A 25,623-nucleotide genomic window follows, 5' to 3' on the forward strand; every position below is an offset into this window, starting at 1 on the left:
ACAATGTTGAGGATCTCACACCTGATGGGGGGGCAGCAAGTAGGAAAGCATCATTTTTTTTCCCCTCAAGATTAATGGAGAGCAAATTGAAGTAAGCCATTCAAAACATCTATGCAAAGGCAGCTCTAGGAATCAGGAATCTGTAAATATTATATACAAGAAGCCAATGAAGGTGAAATCCAGGGGGTTGAAGTCCAGAGGGTCACAGGACTCAGAAATTCACTCTGACTGCCATTGCATGAGCTGTAACCAAGAAGTATTACAAGACAAAATTATTATGAGAAACAATCTCCAACAAAAAGAAATTCCAGTATATTCCTGAAAAAAAGAAAAACTTGCTGAAGGGGAATTGATTTTTTTTTTTTAAAAAAACCCCATTATTTCACATTCTCTGAAACTCTGTGGATTCCCCCCCCCCCCCCCCCCCCCCATATTTCTTACTGTCAAGGTCTAATTGAGATGAAAGCTTAGCCTCAGTGTATTTATTTTATTTCCAAATCATTGTGACACATTTTAATTTTCTTTTTATTGATAATACTTCTTTTGAAATAATAAGGAGGAAAATCTATTGTATGCTGAAGCCTGGCCTATATTGGAGAATGGAAGAGTTTACAGTAAATGAAACATGAAATTCACCATCAGACAAAAAGACAAGGCAATTCATTTAAATAAGAAGAAAAATGAATTTAACCCTATTACACTGGAAAGGAGAGTTCCTGCCACATCTAGGAGTCATAAACACTCAAACTGGACTGACCACTCTTATGGACCTCTGGGTAGCCACAAGCCAGCTGTGCCAGGCTGTCATAGCCTCACTGCTTGCCAAAACCATGGTGGTCAGTGCAGGACCCATAGGCAACTAAAGACCAACTGGGCTGCATCTATTCAGGAAGAGCCTTAAGAGGCAAAAGAATTAATCAAACAAAAAATCCAAATAGATGAGACTGCATGAGAGTGTGAGAGCGTATACATCTGGTCTATGGAATCATTTATTAGCCAAAATGCTTATGAGATAGAAAAAGTTAAAAAAGAAAACTTAGACTTTCAGGCAGCATTGAGATTCTGGTTGATATATGGAGAGATGCTCATGAAAGAGTTGAGACACCACACAAACCACAACATGAAGAGAGCACAGGGGTGATGTACTGCAGGCAGCCAGTTACCCTCAGGAATGTGAAAACAAGTCTCACCGTTGTGGAAATAGATTATTCTCAGTTATGTGTTGACACCACAGAACGCACACAACATCAGCAGAGGTTTACTGTAGGGGCCGTGAAGGGCTTGGTGATGGAGAACAGTCTCAACGCCAGAAACTCTGCTCTGGTGTGTCTCCAAAATAAGTGATAAAAACATGAAGTGGAAACTAGATCTTTTTTTTTCATATACAAGCTAAATTCTCATCTTCACTCAGTGAAAGCAGTTTCAACTAATTTCAAAGGGATTCACTGGCTTTTAGTCAGGGATGTTTTGATTCAAGCACTGCAAGTATCTTACCATTCTTACTGCTGAGAGGAAAGCATGTGGTTTGCATTAAAGCTACCTACAAATGTTCTTAAACCAATTTTTTCACATGGACCTTTTATGCCTCCCTCTCTGCACAGCTGGTCATGGCTTAGGATGACAGAGATCTTCAACCTCCTAAAATGGGTAAAGCGATAGTATGCATACACATTCTCACTCTGCCATGGGCCTCATCCAATGCTCACCAGGAATCCCATTTCCTTCAGCTTTCATGTGAAGCTGTTGCTGAAAAAAAAATCCAGTTATTAATACATAGGGAGGCAAACTAACAATGACATGCTTGGAGGTTGCCTGTGTGCCATGACAGAAGGAAGGCATGCATACGGCTTCCCCCTCAACTGCTGAGCAATTTCAGCTTCTTTCTTGCAGCTGGATTAGTCAGCGGTGATTCACACTGTCCATGTGTCATGTTAAAAGGACTGAGCAATTTGGCAGAAAATAAACCCCCTTGTGTTCCAGCTTGTCCTCAGAGGGGCTGGGGGTGGCTAGGCTTAGATTCTGAGTGATGTCCAATTTTCTGTATTAGAAGTCTGATTGTGCTTTTTATATATATATATTTTTATATATATATATATATATAATCCTAACGATTACAGATGCACTTGTAACTCCATACACTTTCAGTCTAGCCATGTTGCATGAACTATCACGGCCACCCTTAAGGAATTTGGTCGCATTCAACAAGAACTCTTATGGCTAGATTAATGAATAGTGTAGTTTATCAAAGCTACAGATGCACAAGTTCTTTTGGATTGCCAGTGATACCACTACTGCCCACAAAGGTGGTACAAATAGCAAGAATATGAATAATATAGCTTGACTACAAGCACGCTAGATCACAAAACAACTTATAGAGGTTGCTAAATCTGCCGGAGGGGACACCTGGTATAGCCAAGTGTCCGAATCTTACCCAAAGGCGTCCCTATTGGGGGGGAAGAGAGGTTCAGCCTATCGACTGATCCCAGATGTCAGAGCAGGTCTGCGATGGTATCTTCCCTAACATCTCTCCTCTCTTAAGCCTTTTTATACTATTTTTACTTTACAGGTGGAGCTTGAGTGACTCTAGTCATAGATTTCTTTGTTGTAATGGTGGAAAAGTTTCTCGCTTTACTTTTAAAGGTATAGACCAAGAAAAATAGAGAGCGCAAGCTCAGTGAGGAGTGGTCGCACCTTGGGATGGAGGTGTGTTTTTTAGTATTATAATGAGATTATAATGACTGTATTGTCAAAAGGTGACAGACTGTGGGCTCATTCCAGGTACTCCACTACACACCATTACACACACTAATAGGTTATTGTATCTTTGTACAATAGCATTGTCTTTGACCAGGTACATATCCTAAATATCAGGGTGAGTCTCCATCTCATTGTTCCATAGTGCCTTCCAGTTCCCATCTTATCACAGAGCCTGGCCATGGTGTCTCCACTCTGCTCCACCCTCCGTGCAGTTTCTCTTAGAGTCTGCACACCAAACTCCCCTGGCGTTGCCAATACCTAAGGTGGCCTAGGGAAATTCTGTGGGATGGAACTCTTGTATGACCACTACACTCCACCCTGAAAGTTTCTTTGGTGTGGTACCTTTCCTAAAAATGCAAATATAGATCTAATTTTTAAGTCACCTCCAGCAATAATTCCACACCATGCCTGTGACTCAGGCCCTTTTACCTTTAGTGCAGTGCAAATACCAAACACACAATGATCAGCTTCAGTTCTAATAGACCAGCATGACGAACAATCTTTTTTGAAGGTTCGAGTGGTTGATGCCTCCTTGCTATCCTACTCCTTTTTCCTGTCTTGTAATGCTTTTTGTAACCATATAGTCAATGTTTCAAATCACACTGATTATTACATTCTAGAATTACCTATGATCCTCTGCAAACAAACAAACAAAACAAAAAAAAAAAAATCTACAGCCAGTGCATTTGGGAATCTGATTTTATTTAACCTGTAAGCTAAATGCATTCTCTCAGAAAGTTGCACAACTTTCAGAACAGCAGCTTAATGACGCCAGTTTATTTCAACAGTGTCAATCACACCTCATTAGAATTATATGTTAAAACATGGATTGATGCCCAAAACTCAGTCTCTGTAAACTGATAAAAGACAGAGAGGAGAGCCAGCACTGTTAGCACTGTTGTTAATAACATCTGTCTAGTTCTCTGATGAGCCTGTAAGTCAAATCAAATACTACAACTAGTTAAAGACTTTTATATATGGAGAAAATATGTTATCACATAGGCAGGAGGCTCACAAACATTTCCTTATTAGCCCCCTTTTACTAGAAATAAAACCAAATTAAATTATTTCTCTGCTTAAAACAACCAACCTGATCTGCATTTTACAACATCAGGGTGTCAAGGTCAGTGTGAGATTACTCACCCAACTGTCCCTGAGGATAAACTGGAACATTATTCATTGTAAAAACAAATTACAGCATGTCCTATCCAATCAATTCTATTCAGGCAGAGAGATGAGAGAATGAGAAAAAGAACAAGAGAGACCGCAGTTTCGTCTGGCTGCTGTGTGTCAAGTATTATAGACCTGTCCTCTGTTAATGCCTATGCTCGATTTCCAGCAGGGGAAACGTTTTGGAAAAGGTAACAATTTTCCCCATAAAACAGGGACTCCGTAGTATGACAGCATCACGACAGTCTTCAAAGCAAACTGGTTCCTGAAATGAGTAACTTGCCCTTTCACAGGGACAACAATTTATCAGAATATAGGAGGTTGTGCCCCCATCATCAGCTCTGTTCAGCTATCGATTGGTGTGACCTGGGCACTGCTCTGGGTCCAGGTGACACCAAATGTTTTCAGCCCCACTCTGGGCTGTAAAAGCTGCTGCATAAGTGCACTCAGCCCTAATCCTGGTGCTGCTTACAGCAAAGACATCCTAAACCCAGGACTCGTGCACTCGCCTGTGAGCATGCAGCTGGAAATACAACAGAGAGCAGCCTGATCACGAAGCCTCCGGGGAGCAGGAGGAGCTCCAGCCTGCACTACTGTCCAAGAATCACATTTATCAAAACGCGCATTTATGCTGGGCTCACTACCACATTGTCTGAAATTATATTACCTCAACAGGCAGTTTAACTACGAGCACTTTATTTAGTATCCCTTCCTGCTATTCCTCCTTCCTCATAGCGTATTAGTCATCCCAACTCCTTTGCTTTAGTGATTATAAAAAAAATTGAAAACCAGCTATGCTTTGTATTTTTTCTTGAAGGCAGAAAGGTTGGTGGTCACTTCAAGTTCTTGCAGCAGGAAAAAACTAATTTTCAATTATATTCTACGGTTTGGGTGAGAGGTGAAGAAACAGATTTGAACATTCCTACTGAGAATTCTCCCCATCACTAGCTCCTAGCTTGAAAGATCCAGCCTCTTCCAATTAAAAAAAAAGTAATTACTGCAAAAAAGAAGAGTGACAAGAGAAAAGAGTCATGCACCCACACTCCTACCAAGAGACGGACGTGAGCTTACGCAGACCTAACAGACACCTTTACATGGTGCAAGGGGACATCCAATTAAATGAGCACAGGCCATGCCACAGGGTGCACAAGCCCACGCTGCGTGCCCTGGAAATCCTCGGTGCCTAAATCCTGTGCTGTGCTATCAAAAGCACGAAGTCAGAGACTCCGCATATGGAGATGATGCTGTCTAGCATCACCCAAGGGATATTGCCTGCATATAAATCCTTATTTAAAAATAGTAATTTTGGAATTAAATTAACATAAAAAAACTAAACAGTCAAGAATTGCGAAGTGTTAAGCTAAAGCTACTTATGTGGGTTTTAGTTCCACCCAATAATACTGTTTCTACTTACACAGTCATACATTTTTTTCTGACAGAATCCACTGGTTTATTCAGGATATAGAATAGAGGGAGATCATTTAATGGGAAATTATTCATCCTTACCACTGTGAGATATGACCAAGTCATATTTAAGCAGCCTGAACCAAGTCTATACCAAATACAATATTTTCTTATTTGTATGGTCCATTCAAAGACCACCAATTCAGCTCCTCAATGAATACTAAGTGCTATCATCTCATACGTGTACACAGATGATCCAAAAAATAAAGAGCATATTCTAGTCACATAGTAAAGCCAGATTTATAGAACGAAGAAAATTATGCAACCACAAAATTTGTTCCGCATGGGCATTCAGTTCTCTTAGTGCAGAGATCATCCTTGCCAGCTCTGCAATATCTTGCCTCACTCAACACAAACTCCCACATTAATGAGGCAATGATCCTGCAGAGAAGAGGCCCCTATACTACCGATCTCACAAACAGATCCATTCTGCATAGCGAAGGAATAAGAGATCTAGGGAAAAATGATAGAATATATCTTCATAATTAAAAACTACTTGCATAACGGTGGCCAATAAAGGTTGTGTGAGCAAAGTAGACCATGCCAAATCACAAAGCATTCATTAAGTTGTAACCTTACACATCGTTGGATAGGAGTTAATATCTCATAAAAATTAAAATATCTTCCTGAAAAACAATACCATTTTTTAACATAGAGTATTACCCTAAAAGGAACTATACTCTCCAAGCATTTCAGCTGAGTAACTTGTATTGAGAAAGAGCTGCATTAACTATGCTAGACCACACTGAAACCTAACACAATGTTTTGAAATATACTTTAAAAAACAACTCATAAAAATGCACCCATGTATGTGTGCATTAGGTTTAATAGAGAGTGTTTATGAACTATAAAAGATATATGAATTAATGTAATAAAAGAAGGTTGTTTATGAAAAACAAGTATTTATGGTAATGGTATGGCTTTGTGAAGGTCTGGTACGATACCAAAAAGCACCATTAAAAGTTTTGTTCAGAATGAATAGAAGTGGGTTGGAATAAATTTATTGCAACAACAAACGTGACTGGAAGTTTAATGCATAATAAACTTGTAAAAACGGTGCTAAGAAGTTTTGTGTTTTAAAGTTATTGGATCAGTCAGTTAATGTAATTGATAGAAGACATCTCATTAGAGGATGTTAAAATGAAGCAAAAAATTATGCAATAAAAAGTTTTCTTAAAAGGCTACAAAAGACACAACTAAAGCCTTCCCAGGGCAGAGGAAGGGATCTATTTTACTATGCCCATGCTCCAAGGACTTATAGAAATAAGCAAAAACCCCAAAAATAAACAAACAAAACATGCAGACAGTGGAAGAAAAACAAGCTAAAAGAAAAGGAAACAACTAGGTGAATCATTAGCATAATGCTTGCTGAGCTAAAACAAGGAAAAACAACTTTGAGAAAAACCAACAGATAACTAATATGTTAAATATGCATAGCTAGGAGGGAGAGGGAAGTACACATGCAAATATACATCAGTTGTTTGATGCAGCTTCTGAGCAAAACAAGAAGCTCCAGAAGAAGCAGGCTAAAACCAATGCCAGGTGCTGCAAACAAACTGCCAATCTTTGGCAACAGTGAAGTTAGTGGTATTTAGTTATCCTCAAAAACAATGGTATAAAGAACCAATGGTTCAATAATCCTGATTTATCATCTCTCACAGGGCAGTTATAAAGATAAACCAAAAAATCCTAAACAACTGGAAGGTTTCAGCACAGGCAACTGCAAAACATATAAAAAGGAACCGAAACTATCAAACTTCATTTAGAGATGACTATAATTCCACAAGTATTACTCACTATCTACAGAAAGTAAAGGAAGTTAATACTTCAAAGCAGAACAAATACAAACAGGCATCTCATGCATTTCAAAGAGCGAAGACATACATTTTTATTGAGCAACCTGTGCACTCTGGCGTTGGTTAAAGGTTTATTACCTCTGTATACATGAGCTAAAGCATTTGAAGCTGAAGTAAAGAAAAATTATATGAACTGGTAAAGGCTTTCCTACAGACATCACTCTTACACTCTGCAGACCTGGCATTACAGATATAAGCTGCATCTACACGATAAGAAGTAGTACTATGCAATAAAATCCCAAACCCAGCTAGCTCAGGTGTTAGAAGAAATACAGCCCTTGATTCTACTGCTCAGGACACTGTCCTGTGCCACATCAATATATCCCCATGCTTTGCCAATGGATTTCTCTGCTACACAAGGGGATACTGATTTCAAGTTTCAAGCTCTGTAGCAGATATACCCTAACACTAACATGTCTCTGCCTTCCTCTTCTCTCTGCCTCCTTTGCCCCTCTCCTTTTAGCTACTGTCACACCATTCCTCTTTTTTCCCTACTTGGAATTGTTTAGGTTGGAAAAGACCTTTAAGAACATCAACTCCAACCGTTAACCTAACACTGCTAAGTCCACCACTAAACCATGTCCCTAAGCACCTCATCCACTCGTCCTTTAAATACCTCCAGGGATAGTGACACAACCATCTGCCTAGGCAGCCTGTTCCAATGTCTGACAACCCTTTCAGTGAAGAAGTTTTTCCCTATATCCAATCTAAACCTGCCCTGGCGCAACTTGAGGCCATTTTCTCTTGTCCTATCACTTGTCACGTGGGAGAAGAGGCCAACACCCACCTCTCTGCAACCCCCTTTCAGGTAACTGTAGAGAGCGATGAGGTCTCCCCTCAGCCTCCTCTTCTCCAGGCTGAACAACCCCAGCTCTCTCAACCGCTCCTCATAAGACTTGTGTTCCAGACCCCTCACCAGCTGCGTCGCCCTTCTCTGGACACACTCCAGCACCTCAATGTCCTTCTTGAAGAGAGGGGCCCAAAACTGAACACAGTATTCGAGGTGCGGCCTCACCAGCACCGAGTACAGAGGGACAATCACTTCCCTACTCCTGCTGGCCACACATCCCCAAGCCTGTAGCGTTGCATAGGTTTGTTGTGACCCAAGTGTAGGACTCAGCACTTGGCCTTGTTGAACCTCGTACAGTTGACCTCGGCCCATCAATCCAGCCTGTCCAGATCCTTCTGCAGAGCCTTTCTACCCTCAAGCAGATCAACACTCCCGCCCAACTTGGTGTCGTCTGCAAACTTACTGAGAGAGCACTTGATCCCCTCATCCAGATCATCGATAAAGATATTAAACATGACCAGCCCCAAAACAGAGCCCTGGGGAACACCACTTGTGACCGGCTGCCAACTGGATTTAACTATTTTTAACTCTGTTTAATTAGATTTACTTGCATTCCGCTCACTGGTTCTCCTCTTCAGCTTTATTCCTCCAACCCTCCCTGTTGCTGCAATACTTACTTCTATGCTGCAGATCTACCTAACCACTGCTGACCCTTCCCCTTCACTTTTCTATTCCTCTCTCAGATCCTACTCTGACTTGCTGTTCTCCAAAAACACTGTAATTAAACAACATTGCAACCTGACTCCAGCCTCTCACATCTCCTTTCTCACTGATCCATTGCTCAGCCCTCCTCATCACACTCCAGCTGCTCCTCCTGCTCCAGCTAAGCAGTGAGGATGGGTGAAATCAATGAAGCGCCTCTGCTCTCCTATCTGGAGCCTACTGTGGCCGGCAAGGGCACAAGAAGCCCTGCTCAGCCGCTGTGCCAAAAGCATGTCTGGCCTGACAGTCACTCAGGATTTGAGGAGAAAGGAGCACTGCTCCGCTCTCATGTGGCGTCTGGAGACTGTACGTACAAGCTCTAGGAAGTCTAGGGAGCACACATAACGAATTCACCCCTGTGAGCAGCAAGAGGCGTATCACCAATACCGTAGGAGCCATCTTCCTCATCCACATGCTGAAATACACAACAAGGTTTTGACAAAATGTTCTTGAAAAACATCAGCCTTAAAACAGACTTCTATTGTGTTGAATCTCAGTCAAGCAAAGTTCTGCAAACCTATAAGCTACTAAACACAAGCTCTTGCAAATAACAAAAAAAGCACCAAGTGCTTTTATTATGGAAACCACCACCTTTCCTGTCAATAATTACTGGAGGCCACTGAAGCTGCAGAGTTATATCTGGATTTACCTTTCCAGTACAAAGCCAATCTTTATATGAATCTGTGATTCTTACCCTCCATCCCAAAGTTGGGACACACCCCTGATCTAAAAATCAGGAACTCTTGCACCATTCTGTTGGTAATCTTCCCCAAGTTATCTATTCCATTTTCATTTCCACTCAGTTTTCATTGCTTGAAAGGTATTTGGATGGACATACAATCCTTTTGACTTAAACTTTTCTTTTCCTGCCAAGGTGCAATCCTTTCCTTGAATATCCACTGCCAACACTAGCTCACATTTTTAAAAACTTAGAGAGGCCCACTGTCATTCATCATCCACACAAACACAATGTTTTCCACATTTTTACCCATGCTTTCATTCTGTTTAAAGGAAGTCGTTGATGACCTGCTTCATTAAGCTCCAGGACAATTATCAGGCAGGTTTTGCATGTGGAAGCCAGTTTTTTGCTTTCAGAGGAAATATGCTGATGAGCACTTGATCCTTTTCTTGCCTAATTCATTTCTGTTCATTCCAACTGTCAAAAAGTAAATTAGTTCCAGAAAGGTCAGATGAGTCTGGCCAGGCGCCAACCACCACTATCATTATTATTGTCATTGAACTAGTCATGTACCCAGGTTCTCTCACAAACATGTTGACCAGAAAAACTTTAAAATTGCTTTGAATAAGAACAAAGTGATGCATGGGAATTCTAATAGTTAACATTTGGAGCATGTTTGAGGAGGATTTTACATACTTTCAAAATTCATAGCAGGGACCTGGGTCTCTCAGGGAAAATCTAGTCTATCACAGAAAACTCTCAAGGGGAAAGTTACCAGCAAAACACGTGAGTGGAAAAGGGTAACACGGCAAAATAGATAAAACTATGTACATGATTAACAAGTGCAACCATTGCACAGGCTAGCACATTTTCTAGTTAAAGCTGCATTTGTGAAATGGGCGTGAAAGGGAGGACATTCTGTAATTAGACTACTTACATGCAGACACCTTTTAAGTCAGTCCACATTTTTCGCATGACTACTCTGTCAAATGAAAATATAAAAAATTCAAACACAGTACAAACACAGAGCTAATAACTTCAAGAGGCAAAGAGCATGATTTGCCTTTACATAAAGTATTTGCTTTTATAGATATATAAGTAGATTGAGTTGTATCTTCACCCAAATTCAACTGAAGATCTTGGGAGAAAGAAGCAACCTTTAAGCTCACTATCCCACCAAAAGCGTATTTGTTATGTAAGAGAACACACATAGGTTGGATGTAAGAGAAGCATTTCCCATCACACCAAGGTGAAGTGCCAGGGATTCCTGAAAAAGCGAGGAAGTGTGCTGTAGGTCATATGACTCTTCTAGCAAGCTGCTTTCCACCCATGCTGTTTTAAGATCAGGTATTCATGTTTTATACCATCTTTGGGACTTGGAAAAAAAATAAATCAATACTTTACTAATTAGCAACATTTAAGTAAGCCAGAAAGATAATAAGCTGTTTTCAGCAAGGCATTTAATTATGTAGCACACAAGTACTATGTTTATACAGGCCCTTAATTAGTTCAGTTTACTCTTTGTCCACTGTAGTTAAAAACTGCAAGTTCTTAAGTGCAAGTAATGTGAAGAAAGGTTTGAGGTCCCTCCATACTGCGAACAAATGAAAGTGGGTAGTTAATATATACTTCAGCTATGCAAGACCTGTAATAAAAGCGTAATGAAGTTTAAGGTAATTGGTGAGCTCAAACACATCTGTTGGAAGCTAAGCTACCTGCTAGACTAGCATGGGCAAGGCACAGAGGTAGTTCAGTAGCTTCCCTGCAGCTGGGTGTAACGGTGTTTATTTCTCACTTAAATGTTCTATTCACAGTCAGATCAGCTGGGCGCAACTTCCAAGCAGTCACAGAACAAGGCTCAGCTATGTCTCTGCAGAGGTGTGCCTTGATATCCTTGACACTACATCTCAAGGAATTACTTTAACAAAACAAAAACATTATACAGTTGCAGCTGAAAAATTGCTTGAAAACATGCAGTCCTGCCAGCTACTCTAACTCCCACAGATGCAGTCACAGTGAGCTGATATCCTACAGCAAGGCTGTCCACCTTTTATGCTATGTCCAGCAATGCAGAAAAGTAAATTCTTCCTAGAGGGCCTCAGGTGGCCAGATCTGTGCCTGACATATGAACCACATGCAGCTGCTCCCATCACCCATATATGCACCTCAACATCTGGCCACATGTAAAGTCTCCTGTTCCTATCGCACATTTGATGAGCGACGCCCATGTTTTGGTTGCAGCAGAAGAGGAATCGGAGCATATAGCTTTTCACTGTCCCTAAAGGAAGTCACGTACCTTACCCCATCTGAAAGTTCATAAGCCACTGCTCTGTTGCATGTACCTCAATCTGAAGTTAACCAGCAGTTTATTTAAAAATGTATTTCATTTGTTTAAAGAAATAGAATTGATAAAATGGAGAATGGCATTGCCACATGGCCCACAATAGATGCATGTTAATAATATCTATCTGTTAACGATTTTTAGAATGATTTCTTCCAACAGTCCCTCTATCTACCCTTGAGTTGAGCAGCATATGTTCTCGAGTTCTCTGGTGTACTACCAGATGGAGACTAACAGAGGCAGAGGTGAACTTGAAAGGGTTTTTTTTTTTTTTTTTTTTAAGAAAACTGAAATTGCCAATTAGCTTGAGACAGTTTTTAGTGCAAGGAAGCGCAAATTTTGAATTGCTTATGGGTTAGCAAATGCAAAGCAACATCATTTTCACTGAAGAAAGGTCACACCCCTTTCCAGCATTATGGAGAGCTTTCTGGAAACTTGGTTTTGGTAGAGCAAAGAAGGGAAGAAATGTAATAAATGTCTAATCATCTTCACTGTATCCAATATTTGAAGTGAAATTTATTTTCTTGCATGTTGAAAGACAAACAGGTCATTTAGCTATATGTTCATGTAGCAATCTGCTAACTACCTTGGTTTTAAGAAGATCTCAAACTACGAAGCTAGATGATTAAACAAAAAGTGAGAGAAATTAAACCAGACAAGGTTTAATCTAGGCCCCCCAACCAAATGTTCCAGCCACACACATACTTCAAAACACAAACGTCTGCTTCCTCAGCTGTAGGGCTTTCTGCAGACCCCTCTAGAAAGCAATATATATTGTTTCCTTTGGTCTGCCTCACACGGCATTTCACTGCCCCAGCATCATTACCTATAGGAGGTCTCACAAACAAAAGCAAGCATCTTCTTTCTGTTTCTGCTTTTTGCTTAGGGCACTATGGCACTCTGTTCCCAAGCTCCCTCCCCCGCCCCCCCGAGTCTGAACAGTGCCCAAACACAGGTAACCCTGGGGAAAGGAAAGAGGACCAGGACAGTGGATTTAATCCTGCAGCACAGCAGATGCCCCAGGAGTGCAGCTGCTTGCATATCAGCCTTCCATGACCACGTCTGATGGGGAGTGGGGGCAGAGGGGCAGGCACTAACTCACTTTTAGGAAAAAGCTAGCTGCAGAAGCTTTTCCAGTGGCCTGCAGACAGTGGGCCCAGGAGACTGGTAGGACCACATTGCTCATGGGACAACATTTGAGCAAGACTTACAGATACAGGTAGACAAAGTCGGTGATATCACTGCCCCAACCCCAAACCAGTGCTTACCACCAGCCTGTTCCCCACCACACTGCTGCCTGCCCAGCCTGGGAGCACTCTGCTGTGGGGAGGGCGTTATGCTACTGGCCACCCCCACCACCAGTCAACAACCCAAAATCACTGCTGAGACAGAAGTCTACTTGTAATCCTCTCCCACCTGGGTCATGACATGGCATGCCACAGACCCAAAGCACTTGTGGCAACACCTTGACAAACGTGACAAGGTTCTCCTTCCTTTTTCAGCCCTTCTTGGTGGGCACAACAACCACAGATGAATCTCTCGGATCCCAAACAAAATCCATTTAAACACGTATGTTTCTGCTGCTTGTGTAGCAGGGAATAGGATCTGCAGTATTGCTGTTGTGCATGATGTCATTACAACTGTGTAAGTTTGTAATCACAGCTTTCGGGGAGGGGAAGACGCCATACAGGAGGGAAGTATTAAGGCTTGCCGAGTTCATGATTTAAACAGTAGCCAGGACTAAGCTAGACACTAATGCAGGGTGGGGACTGTGCAGACAATTTCCATCATCTCTGCTGCACCACAAAAAGGTTTGCCTGTATCTCATAGCCCTAGGGAAGTTGCCTTTAAAAAGCATAAAAGTCCTTATGGTCAGACCGGTAATCTCCAGCACTTGGCAGTTTTGAGGCCATGCCCCATTTCCACCCAAAGCCTCATGCAGAGCCCACACCTGCCTAAAGACACATCAGGAAAAGCAGTTCTGCCACCAGAGAGGGAATGAGGAGTGCTGGAAAAAGGGTCTCAGGGTTATGGCAGGGTGAAATAGGAAAGAGCTGACCTGGATGTGTCCTTGTCCCTAAAGCAGCGACCCAGTCTCTGGCCCCTGCATTATCAGACCCCCACATGAAGCTCAGTTCATGCAATCTCTGTGACTGGGCAAAACTATTGTGAGAAGCACAGCTGTGGTCCCAGATCTCCACAACATCCTTCAACTTGTTAGATTTAATGAGACTCTGACTGCATCTCTAGTAGCCAGAGACAGCCACAAGGTTACTAGCAGAGATCATCTGATATTACTGCTGGGTTATTCTGCCACCAGGGAGACTTTCAGGTCTTTCACGTCACAGACTGAAAAGCTATGTTGTCTCCAGGGGTCTCCAGGCTGTACTTTGCCTGGTCTTCTGGGAGAACAAAAGAGCAGGTGTCACCATTGCAACACATAATGTAGTAAAGAGAGGATAATATAGAAAATAAAGTGAATTATAGTAGACAGGTGATTCAAGCAAAGGTGAATGACAATGGAAGTTATTAGTTAAACAAAGGAAAGGATTTCAAACTAGGAGAAAGGTGGATCTAGAGAGCATGGGGAACTACAGAGCACTGAGGCCCCACAGTCACCAGCAGTTAAAGGCATACAAGCCATCTGGGCCTTTACCTGGCACAAGAAACATTCAGGATTTAACGAGAGCTTGGTAGTTCAGGAGTCCTCCAATGGCCCGTGTATGGTCATATTGGAAGACTTCATAGTAGTACAGACAAATCATTAGGTCTTATGTCTCCATCCAGGACTGAAGAGAATCCAATGCACACCTGGGGCACCGCTTCTGGTTTAGTTTTCTCCAAAGAAACAGGCCCCAAAACTGCTCACACTAACTCAGTCACAGCAAGTAGGACATCCAGGGGGTTGCTTCAAAATTCACTACAGTGCCAGAACAAGATACCAATACAGATACAGAGCAGCAGTCAAACCAATTCAGGTGTCAGACTCCTCAAAACCAGAGACAGGTCCTAAGCTGAAACAAAAGCATTCAAAGAGTTCACAAGATTTTGAGTGGAGATCTGAATAACAGCCACATCTGTGTTAATGCAAGTTTGCAGCCAACCTTTGTGCAACCCAGTGCATATAGAAGCAAGTGATGTGCTTACTGTTCACATAACTCTTGTCTGAAACTAGTACCCCTGGAAGGTTTTTTTAATTAAAAAGGATTTAGTGCTATTAAACAATAAAATATCAGAACCCCAGAGGAGGCATAATTGCAAGATGAATTGTGTAGCTCCACAGTTTCCAAATCCACATGGTGTTATTGGCAGCTGGCCTTCAATTATAAGAACGTAACAAGAAAAGCACACAGCCAGTGACAGTGAGGTGAGGTGCCCACCGTCCCTTAAAGGAATACTGCTTCCCTTGGAGGATTCTGCACTGATTGGACTTTGAGACAGCCGCTACCTTAGTATAACTCATAGTAATCACACTGACTGCAACGTGGATAGCAAGATGTGCAAAGTTTACCTGGTGTAACTTCAATGCTACCATAAACTGAATAGGCCTTCTGGGTTTTCACTAAAGGCAAGGTTTGGCCCAAGGCACATATGGGAGCAAAAGCTTTGACTCAGGCAGCCAGAAGTACGTGAAATTTGCCTTCAACAAGCTTTGGCCATGGTCCAAAACCTGTGCTGGCAACTTCACAGAACAAATCCTTTTAACAATAGCCTCCCTCCTGCTACTTCAGCATCTCCCCATGAAGACCTGCCCAACAGTGGGAATTGCATAAGAACAAATAGAAGCAAAACAGAGCTGGAGTGAAATAGCCCATACAGGTTTGAAATTGCTGAAGTTTGCTCTTTCAAAGATGTATGAGCAGGCTAAAAAAAGCTTTGGTTTGTTCTTTGGTTTTTTTGGGGGCTGGGGAAGCAAGGCATGGCAGAAATTAAGCATGTGTTTGTTTTAATAATCCAGACATTTCACTTCATATTTTCAAAGCATTTTAAAACACCACTTTGAAAAACAAGAAGTCTTCCCAAAAAGAAAATTTATGAATTTCACTACAGAGCCCTGAACAGAAAGCTTTGTTTGACCCAAATTAGATTCTCCTCTACTTTCTGTTTGCCCCAATGGCACTGCTTCTCATTCTCCCAAAGGGCTTCCTCACTATGTGCACAAAGCTATTTTATATGGCACTAGAAGGACACAGATGACTTTATGAACTCCTACCATGTTGTTACAGCCCAGCAGTGTCTGGGGTCCTCATTTGCTATTATACCAAACTCCCACACTGTGCTGTGAGACACATTAGCCACCTATTTCTCATTCTAGTAACAATGGTTTAACCTGCATTGAAGCAGAGGCTACTCTAAACCTCAGCTCCTTTGGCTTCAGTGTGATACTGATTACCCAGATACCTAGAATATCCTTATTTCACAATTTCCTGTTGAGTTAAGGCAATACTATAATGACCAATATACTTGAAGCAGATGAATGCTAATACAGCTGCAATCACACCAGTGAGGAAACTGATCTGCATGTGGGGAAAAAAAAAAAAGAAAAAAGAAAAAACTCAAAGGAACGAGGACAAAAGCACACATTTCAGTTGGGTGAAATTCTCAATCTAGTTCGCTGCACAGCTACATATGGAAGGCAGGCAGTAGTGAAGTACCACTGAAGAAACATATAATAGACCAACCTTCAGGCCGCATCCCAAAAGTGCACCAACAACCCAATGCCCAGTACTTCAGTGAGAGCTATAAAACAAAAATTCCTCTAAAAATTCAGGTTTAATTTACTTGCCTGTCACAATGCAAGTCTGTAGCAGTACAGGGATATGTAGTTTCAAGCATAAAATCTTGGTCTAATGTTGCAATTTTTCTTCTATTCAATTATCACCAACATATTCCCAGCCTTCAGAGTCCATCCTTCCAGACAGCATGCCAATACTGAGTTTGGCAGGGATGCTGACACACCCACTAGGTAACACAACAAAAAAAAGTCTCAGGCTCAGCATTTCTAAAGAAATCTGACACACAAGTGGGACAGTATTGATTGTCTCTGCTGTACTTTATAGGCTGCCTTAGCAAGCAGCACTTTCAAAAAGCACAGAAGACGAATGTTTCAATCATAAGGCAAGTGATGCTGTGAGACAAAAACTTGCAACTGCACGCATTGCTTAGCACAAAAGACCTGCAGGCCCATCCTCCATGGATTTGTCTTGTGAAAGACTGGTCTTGAGTCTCCGTACGCACACGTCTGAATAGACCTACAGCACTGAGAACACCAGTTTTATTCTCAAGTTTTTCAATGAACAGATTCCCATCTCCCTGCAGTTACTCTTGTATCTTGAGATAAACAAGCAATCCGAAGACCCAGAGAAAGCATTACTGCTGAACCCATGCCCACAATGCAGGCAGTGATTCCAAAGCTGCCACATTAAGGAAGCAAGAAGAAAGTTACACCTCAGTGAGCACCTCTGTGGCACCAAATAGAGACAAGAACATGCTAATGTCATGTGGGGTTGAACTAGTGACACAGCACATACCTGCTGAGCAGGTAAAAAGTTCTCCATACCATTTTCATCTTGCCTCTGAACCTTGCCAGCAACCTGCTGAGCTACATCTGCTCTTGAGATTTGCAGAAGGGCAGGCTCAAGACTGACAGCCACTAGGACAAGAAGAGTGGGACACAAACAAGAATAAAAGCTGTTAAAGTATAAGGTTTGCAAAACCTGTAATTGATCAAGGAATGCTCCAACATTACAAACTCTTCCCATGCAAATTCCTTCCCCTGTCTCCTATTCTGTCCAACACCAATGGAAATTTGTAACACCCAACAGAAACTAGTTACTGAGACTTATCTTCTTAAAAAAATTAACAGAAACAGAGAATCACAAAACGGCTAAGATGGGAAGGGGACTCTGGAGATTTCCTAGGGCAACACCCTGCTCAGAGCAGAGTGAACTAGGGCAAATTGCTCAGACCCATGTCCAGTCAGGTCTTGACCATCTTCTTCAAGGATAGAGACTCCAGAACCTCTCTGGGTCACCTGTTCCAGGTGTTTGACCAATCTCACAGTAAAATAATTATGTTTAAAGGAAATTTCCTGTATTTCCATTTGTGACCATACACATTGGTAAGATCCCCCCTGAGCCTTCTCTTCTCCAGGCTGAAGAATACCAGCTTTCAGCCTCGTCTCATATGAGAGACACTCCCATCCCTTAATAATCTTCATGGACTTGTTGCAGTACGTCCATGTCTCTCTCATACTGGGCAGCCCAGAATTGGACAAAGAAAGCACTCCAGATGTGTCTCACCCCCCACAGCAGAGAAGAAAGATTGAGCTTCCCCTTGAGCTGCCAGTGATGCTCTTCCTAACACAGCCCAGGAAGCTGTTGATGTTTTTTGCCTCAAAGGTACATTGCTGCTCACACTGAGCTTGGTGTCCACCAGGACCTCCAGGGCCTTTTCTGCAAAGCTGCTTTCCAGCCAGTCAGTACTGGTGCATGCAGCAGGACTCCTGTCAGCCCGCTTCTTCAGCCTCTCAAGGTCCTTCTGAATGGCAGCACAACCATGTGGTGTATCAGCCACTCCTCCCAGTTTTGTATGGTCTGCAAACTTGCTGAGGGTGCCTTCAGTCCCATCATCCAGATCATTAATAAAGATGTTAAGCAGTATTGGCCCTACTACCAATCCATGGGGTACACCACCAGAGACTGATTTCCAACTGGACTTTGTGCTGCTGACCACAACCCTATATGCCCAGCAGCTCAGCCAGTTTTCATTTAATCTCATTGTTCATTTGTCTAATTCACACTTCATCAGTTTGTCAATGAGGATGTTATGGGAGACAGTGTCAAAAGCCTTACTAAAGTCAAGATAAACACATCCACTGCTTTCCCCTTATCTGCCAAGCTAGTCATCTCATCAGGTTCGTCAAGCATGATTTCACCTTCATAAATCCATGCTGACTACTCCCAATCACCTTCTTGTCCTTTATGTGTTTGGAAACCGTTTCCAGGATTATTTGCTCCATCACCTTCCTGGGGACTGATGCGAGGCTGATCACCTGTAGTTCCCCAGATTGTCCTCCTTGCGCTTCTTGAAGATAGTGGTGACAATTGCTTTCTTCCAGTCCTCAGGAATCTCCTGCAATTGCCATGACCTTTCAGAGATAATCAAGAGTGGCCTCACAACAGCATCAACCAGCTCCTTCAGCACTTGTTAGTACATCCCACCAAGTCCCATGGACTTACGTATATCCCGTTTGAGTTTTCCATACTCTGATCCTCCTCCACTAAGGGTAAGTATTCCTTTCTCCAGACTTTACCACTAACCTCAGAGGCCTGGGATTGCTGAAGGCAAGTTTTATCAGTAAAGGCCATGACGAAGAAGGCAGTGAGTACCTCAGCCATTTCCCTATCCTTTGTCACAAGATCCTCCTGCCCCATTCAGCAGTGGATCCAGATTTTCTCTCATGTCTATTTAGAAGCCCTTTTTGTGGCCCTTCATATCACTTGTCAGATTCCAGGTGGTCTTTGTCTTTGGCCTTCCTAATCCCACCCTTGAATGCCTCCTGGGTCACCTGTCCCTGCTTCCAACTCTTCTACACTTTTTACAGAAACGGCCAGGTCATAAAGAGACTTGCACTCAATGCTTCCTCCATTTCAGTACCCCATCATAAGCAGTATTCAGTTTCAAGTGTTTCAATTTATTCCCCAAGGGACGTCTGGTGGTATGGTGTGAAGTCCCCCAGCAAACTTTTTACACACTTGAAAACCTGACTCCTAATCAAAGAAAGAGTAGTCTTAAATGAGTAAGCTTGGCTGAAGCACTTCACACTTAATGATGACCTTCACTGAACATGTTTTGAAGGTACTTCCCAAACAAGGTCTCACCTTTTAATTTTCTCCGTTTTCATCAGGTGAAGAAATGGAAGCGCTGCAGTGGTAGAATCTATTTCAAGTTCCAAGTAGGGGGCTAAGCAAGAGCAAGTCATATGCATGCTTTAGTGATTACTGTAAATCACAGGGTGTCCAATTCCTATTGCTCTAGATCTTCCATTATAAAGATGTTACCTCTTCATCATGGCAGCCCATTAGCATTCACTTTGAACAAGGCTCCACAAGAGGTCATGAAATAGTGTCAGGTCGTGGTAGTTCAGGCTCCTAAATTGCATAGCTGGCATCGATACAAACTTCTTGTTTTATATTAGACAATGAAAGGCCTCCTTGTTCCATTCCTATTCCTCGCTGATAAAACAGAGATTGAGGTATATGCATAGTATGCACAAGGGAACACGTCTCAAGGTTTAATGACTTTCTGAAGTACTTTTGCAATCCTCCCTAGCAAGGGGTTATACAAAATGCTGCTATTCTTTTTACTGAAACAAACACTGTTTTCAGGATAATTAATTTTTTTAAAAAACTTATTTCCAAAAGTATGAAAGATATTGCACATTCCAATAATTTATTAATCTGCAGTATTGTGTTAAACCTTGGCTCACTCCAACAGTGATGTTTCAAGAGCAGTTGGAAGTCAAATAACTGTGTCCAGGGTCTTAAAGACTGCAAGTAAACAGATTTAGAGGAAAGAAGTCTAATTCTGTCAAGAGTTTTAGATATCCAGAAAGATTAGCATTATTGGAAAAAATTCTGCAGCATCTGATAATTTTATGTCAATTATTTATGAGGTAAATATTAATTTCATACATTTATAAAATCTTGTTTATCCATTCTAAAAATGTAACATCTTTATTAACAATCTGAAGAGGATTAGCAAACTGCATTTTAACTTCAGAGGTTATCAAATTAGCAGTTACTACCAAGACAGTTGAGATAATACAAAAGATGTGCAGAAGTTAGAAATATGGACACAGTAGCATAATATTCACCTGGTAGAACACAGAGCAATACATCGGGGGGGGTGGAGAAGTCACCCCAACACAGATGCTCAGCCCAAACAAGACAGGAATGCAACTGCCAGAGCCCGCAGGTCACTTAGGAAAGCAGGCAAGGCTTAAGAGGTAACCAAGTGGGAGCAGAACCCCGGAGCACAGGGGCAGAAAGAGGGGAGCAGGTCATCTCTCCCCCACGCACCACAGGTGTCCCTAACCACTGAGTACACCGTGATGTTGGTTCCCACCTCTTCCCTTGAAACCCTAGTATAAAAGATGCACCAAGTTAAAGTGAAAATAGCAATCCAGGCTTAGCAATTTTTTTTTAGGGACTTACCTCTGAGACAAGCTTAAAGCTAGCCAGAAAGTTAAAGGGTCGCAATACTTGACCTGGCATTTCCCCCCCACACACATACACACCATCACCAAATTTGTACATTTCCAAGCACCTCTCCCACGCAACGGTAAGAGCCATTAAGTGCTACCACAGGTTACCAAGTGTAGCGGTGTCTGCCTCTGGGTGCTGGCAGCGGGGGACTGCAGGGCTGCCTCCCTGAGGAGAGGCAGGAGCCGCTTCCAACAGACCCACCGCAGGGCACAGCTGAGCCCCTCAGCCAAGATGGTGACGCCTGAGGGGAAATATGTGTAAGAAAGGGCCAAACACTGCCTGGCAGTGAGGGGTGAGAAAAAAAGCGTGAGAAACAGCCCTGCGAGCACTGAGGTCAGAGAAGATGGAGGGGAGGAGGTGCTGCAGGCACCAGAGCAGAGACTTCCTTGCAGCCCCTGGAGATGCCATGGTGGATGTGGTGAGTTGACCTTGGCTGGCTGCCAAAAGCCCACTCCCCCACTCCCCCTCCTCAACAGGATAGGGGATAAAATAAGATGGAAAAGCTCGTTGGTCAAGATAAAGACAGTAACTGGGAGAGGTAACGGACAAAACTGGGACTGGACGTTACCAGAGAGGGGAATAATTGTGGGGAATCTTTTGTGGTTGTAAAGCGGTGAAGGGATGAGCGGTGGAGTTCTACTGTGTGTGTAAATTGTCCACCTTTGTTGGTGTTGTGATGCCATTTTGATTTTGGTGTGAGGATTTCCCCCCCCACACACCACCACCCCTTCAAGATAATGACAGTTTAATAAGCTGCATGTGCAAAGCAAAGCAAAATAAGGAATTTGTTCACTGCTTCCCATCAGCAGGCAGATGTCCAGCCACTTCTTGGAAAGCAGGGTGTCAGCACGCGTAACCATTACTCCCAACCTCCTGCAGAAGCCCAGCCTACTGGTCTTGGGCAGGGCATGGGTTGGAGGGAGAGCTTTGATGCTGCGCAAGCACTGTTCAGCAACAGCCAAACCACTGGTGCATTATCAACACTTCTAGCCACACATACAAAGAACAGCACCATACGGGCTGCTATGAAGAAAGTTACGTCCATCCCAGGCAGACCCAGTACAATCCCCACCCCTTATTCCATACTATTTGCATCATGCCCAGGTCCCACATTATCCAATACATCTAAGTATCCTCTGACTATCCCATCTCATTCCTTTTCTTTCTCATTCCCGAAATCCCTTCGTACCAACACTTACAATATGTACTCCAGACTTTAACCATCTTTATGTCCAGCAGTCAGATTTATGCATCCTCATTAACCAGTATCCTCTGTCCCTTAACAGAGGCCAAAGCCAATACGCCACACCAAGGTAGCTAGTTAATAAACTGTTTCATTTAGGCTTCAAAACGTAGAAGGGTCTTCACAAAGAACAAGCTGTACAAGTCATGGGTTTCCAAGACAGAATACTAGATGAAGCGATCTAATGCACATTGCCTCTAAGTGGCATCAAGTGTACAGGTACGTAAGGGTGGAAAATCTAAAGGTGACGACGGTCAGTCCTTCAGAGAAAAAAAGTCTTTGTAACCAGTGAAAATGCCTTCATCTTGCAGCATTCTGACAAATAAGTTTATTTTGGGAAGCAGCACAAAACACTTTCACTTGAGACCTTTTTGTCTTTATCTACTACAGGACAACCCACTTATCTAGCTTTGATACTTTTATCTCAGTTTTCAAACTACACCATTATTATTGTCAGACAGTATTCAACAAGCACTACAGTACTATTTCATTAATAGTCACCACTATTCAAAGCAGCAAAAACAGATGAGAACACAAAAATCCAAACTAAATGCAACCCTTAAAAAAAGTCCCTTCTCTCATTTTCATTTTCTCCTGCTAAATGGAGATAATGGGTGTATCATACTGAGACCCATTCCTACTTTCATGTTGCAGAGAACTGACTGCACTCATAGCCATTTAAGCAAATTTTATCCTTGCTAAGACTGTGCAAGAAAAACAGGGTTGGTTTGAAGCTGTGCCTATAAGGAAAGGCTCTTACCTGCGTTAGCCCAGGGGAGATACCAGGGGCAGCTGACATTCACGTAGGTGCCGGGCAGTCCGTCTGGCCAGCAGGCATAATTGTCAAATGTTCTGTTGCAAAACTTGCCTTCTGCAGAGAGATGGAAGGGAGGGTCATGCCACTGCCTTGTGTTAATACTGCAAGGAGCAAAAGACTGAAGAGCAGAAGATAAAAGGAAACACAGACATGTGCATTTAAGCCATAGCACCATTATGCAGTTAAGCTTTAATGTGGAGTTAAACGAGATTTATTTGTCCAAAAGAGTTTATCCCCACACAACAAGAAACTGTTGTTTCAGGAGGGAACTGAAGAACAGATTAGAGTCTTTGACTAAATCAAGGGACAAGAAAGGTAAATTATTACTGATCCATTCCCACCTTTTCTCTTTTACACCCTTATACGTCTCAGTTTAATTTAAAATCATTTTTGCTATGAATACTGTACATAATCATTCCTGAGAATGGTTCACAGTCAGGCAGTTGGAAAGTCTAGCCTAATTTATAGATCCATCAACGAAATACCCACACACAACCATAACTTTGCATTACAGCTTAATCAACATGAGAATACTTCAACTTCAGATTTATTAAACCGTCATTCTTAGAGGGCAGCACTCAACCACTCAACAGGATAATGGAGCAGAGGGAGATGAATGTTTCCCTGCCATTGTTGTCATCAGCTACTGCTCTCACTCTGCCACAATAATGTAGTTAAGGGAAGGAAAATTAACAGTTTTGAAATATTTCTTCACAGATACAACTTTAGACCCATCTTATCTTTCTCAGTGTGTCACAAAAGCACTGAAGCATCAGGGAGGCCACGCTATGTCCAGTTGTGAGGGTCATTGACAAGTCACCAGTGTCCTCTAAACACCATGATGCTGGCACATCACAGCTGCTCTCAGCCACATTGCAGCTACAACAAGCTGCATTCTCATTTTCAGTAAGGCACTTTCTTTTTTTTTTAAAGCCATTTCAGCATTTTACAATGCTCAAAATAACTTATACCAGCTTTAAGGCCCACAAAGTGCTAGGTCAATGTGAAAAGCATGGTCCCCGATTTCCTAACACCTGTGTGCTCTCTCAACCCTGACCCCTAAAAAAGTTTCAGGGGTATTACATTAGTGTGCTGCTTTGATGTGCTACAGCCACCACTTGCCACTGGAAAACACTCTGGACCTAAAGACTAACATCTTTACAATGAAATTGTTCTATAAAATGCTTTCTCAGCAGAGAAGTATTTTCAAATTCACAATCACTCCCTTGCTACTGTTATCATGCATTTTAAAATTTAATACATCCTATTCCTACCAAGCAGGCTTACCTGCCGCAATGGGGGGTGCCTCATACAAGTATTTCAGACACTGGAGCTGATACTCCTTCCACTTCTGCATAACCCCAGAGAGGGACCCATCTGAACTCTGAAAGAGAAATCATGAGTCTCAGACATTGCAGGGATTTAAACTGTGTGTTTTTCATGCAGCCTGAGTAGGTGGGTGTGAAAATGACTACCACGAGCCAAAACAGCACTGCTTATCATAAAGGGTACAAGATGCTGCTATGTGTTTGCCTGATTGCAACCAAAGAAATCCCTTTCTATTTGTACCATGAGGAACTGAAAAAACCCACAAACAACTATACGGTGCCCTCACTGAAACCCAAACTGAGCTAGCCTTGCTCTCTTGAACATGCCCCAGTTGTGTGATTTATTATCTCATGACAAGACAGGGACAGCAGCAAGTCCTTTCAGAAGAGGTTTTCTTTCCAACAGCAGTATTTCTGCTATCCCATAAATGAGAGTTAATTCACTGTATTCAGCAGATGTTCCCCAAGCATTCTTCCAGAACGCAGATGAAAGCTTTTCCAGCTCAGCTTTTCTTCCATGAACAACAGCTTTTCCGTGCATCCAGCATATTTTTCCTGAAACCACAGAAAGAGCAGGGACCTCCTTTTTGGACAGTTTGACAGGCTGCAGGTTCCACCATCAGCTGCCCCAAGTACTGAGGGGCAGGGGAAAAGTATGTGCAAACTCTGTCTGAGCACGAAAGAAATTAGCTGTTATTAAACTGCAAAATTTAGCGCTGGCTGCTCGCTCAGCCCTAGCAGATGCCCCACCGGGCTCACAGAGGCCCAGCTTACTCATTGCATTTAAGTAAAGAGACATCAGTCCTTCTGTCCCCTCTCCGCGTTTGTATAAACTGAATTACAAATGTCAGGATTAGCATGCTGTAAGTGATCAATAATGCAGCTAACTCAGCATTCTTTTTCCAGAGAAAGGCTCAGCATAGATGTCTCAGACATAAAAACAACAGCATGAACCTAATGCTACAACACACTAACTGAGTGGAGGAAAATTCATTTAATCCCAGCTGTCGATCAGTTTATTAAGTGAAGCATGAGGGTTAATAATCCTTGTAATTTTACCCTCACAGCTTCAACTGCTGATTTTTATTTTCCATTTGTGCTTCTAAACCTTTTTCAGATGGTCAGAAGGAAACCAGGGCATGGGAAG

The 25,623-nt window shown here is 42.3% G+C and overlaps 1 protein-coding gene across 1 annotated transcript in view; it reads right to left on the reverse strand.

Moving 5' to 3' along the window:
- Positions 1-25,623, reverse strand: part of GLP1R (glucagon like peptide 1 receptor) — a 93,522-nt gene that overhangs the window by 35,015 nt on the left and 32,884 nt on the right. The window contains exons 2-3 of the mRNA XM_059835637.1: positions 24,436-24,532; positions 23,092-23,202 (exon numbers count right to left, since the gene is read on the reverse strand). Of these exons, the coding sequence (XP_059691620.1) occupies positions 23,092-23,202; positions 24,436-24,532 (208 nt within the window). The remainder of the gene's footprint in view (positions 1-23,091; positions 23,203-24,435; positions 24,533-25,623) is intronic.

The sequence above is a fragment of the Gavia stellata genome, chromosome 2 (genome assembly GCF_030936135.1).
Source record: "Gavia stellata isolate bGavSte3 chromosome 2, bGavSte3.hap2, whole genome shotgun sequence".
Taxonomy (NCBI): Eukaryota; Metazoa; Chordata; class Aves; order Gaviiformes; family Gaviidae; genus Gavia; species Gavia stellata.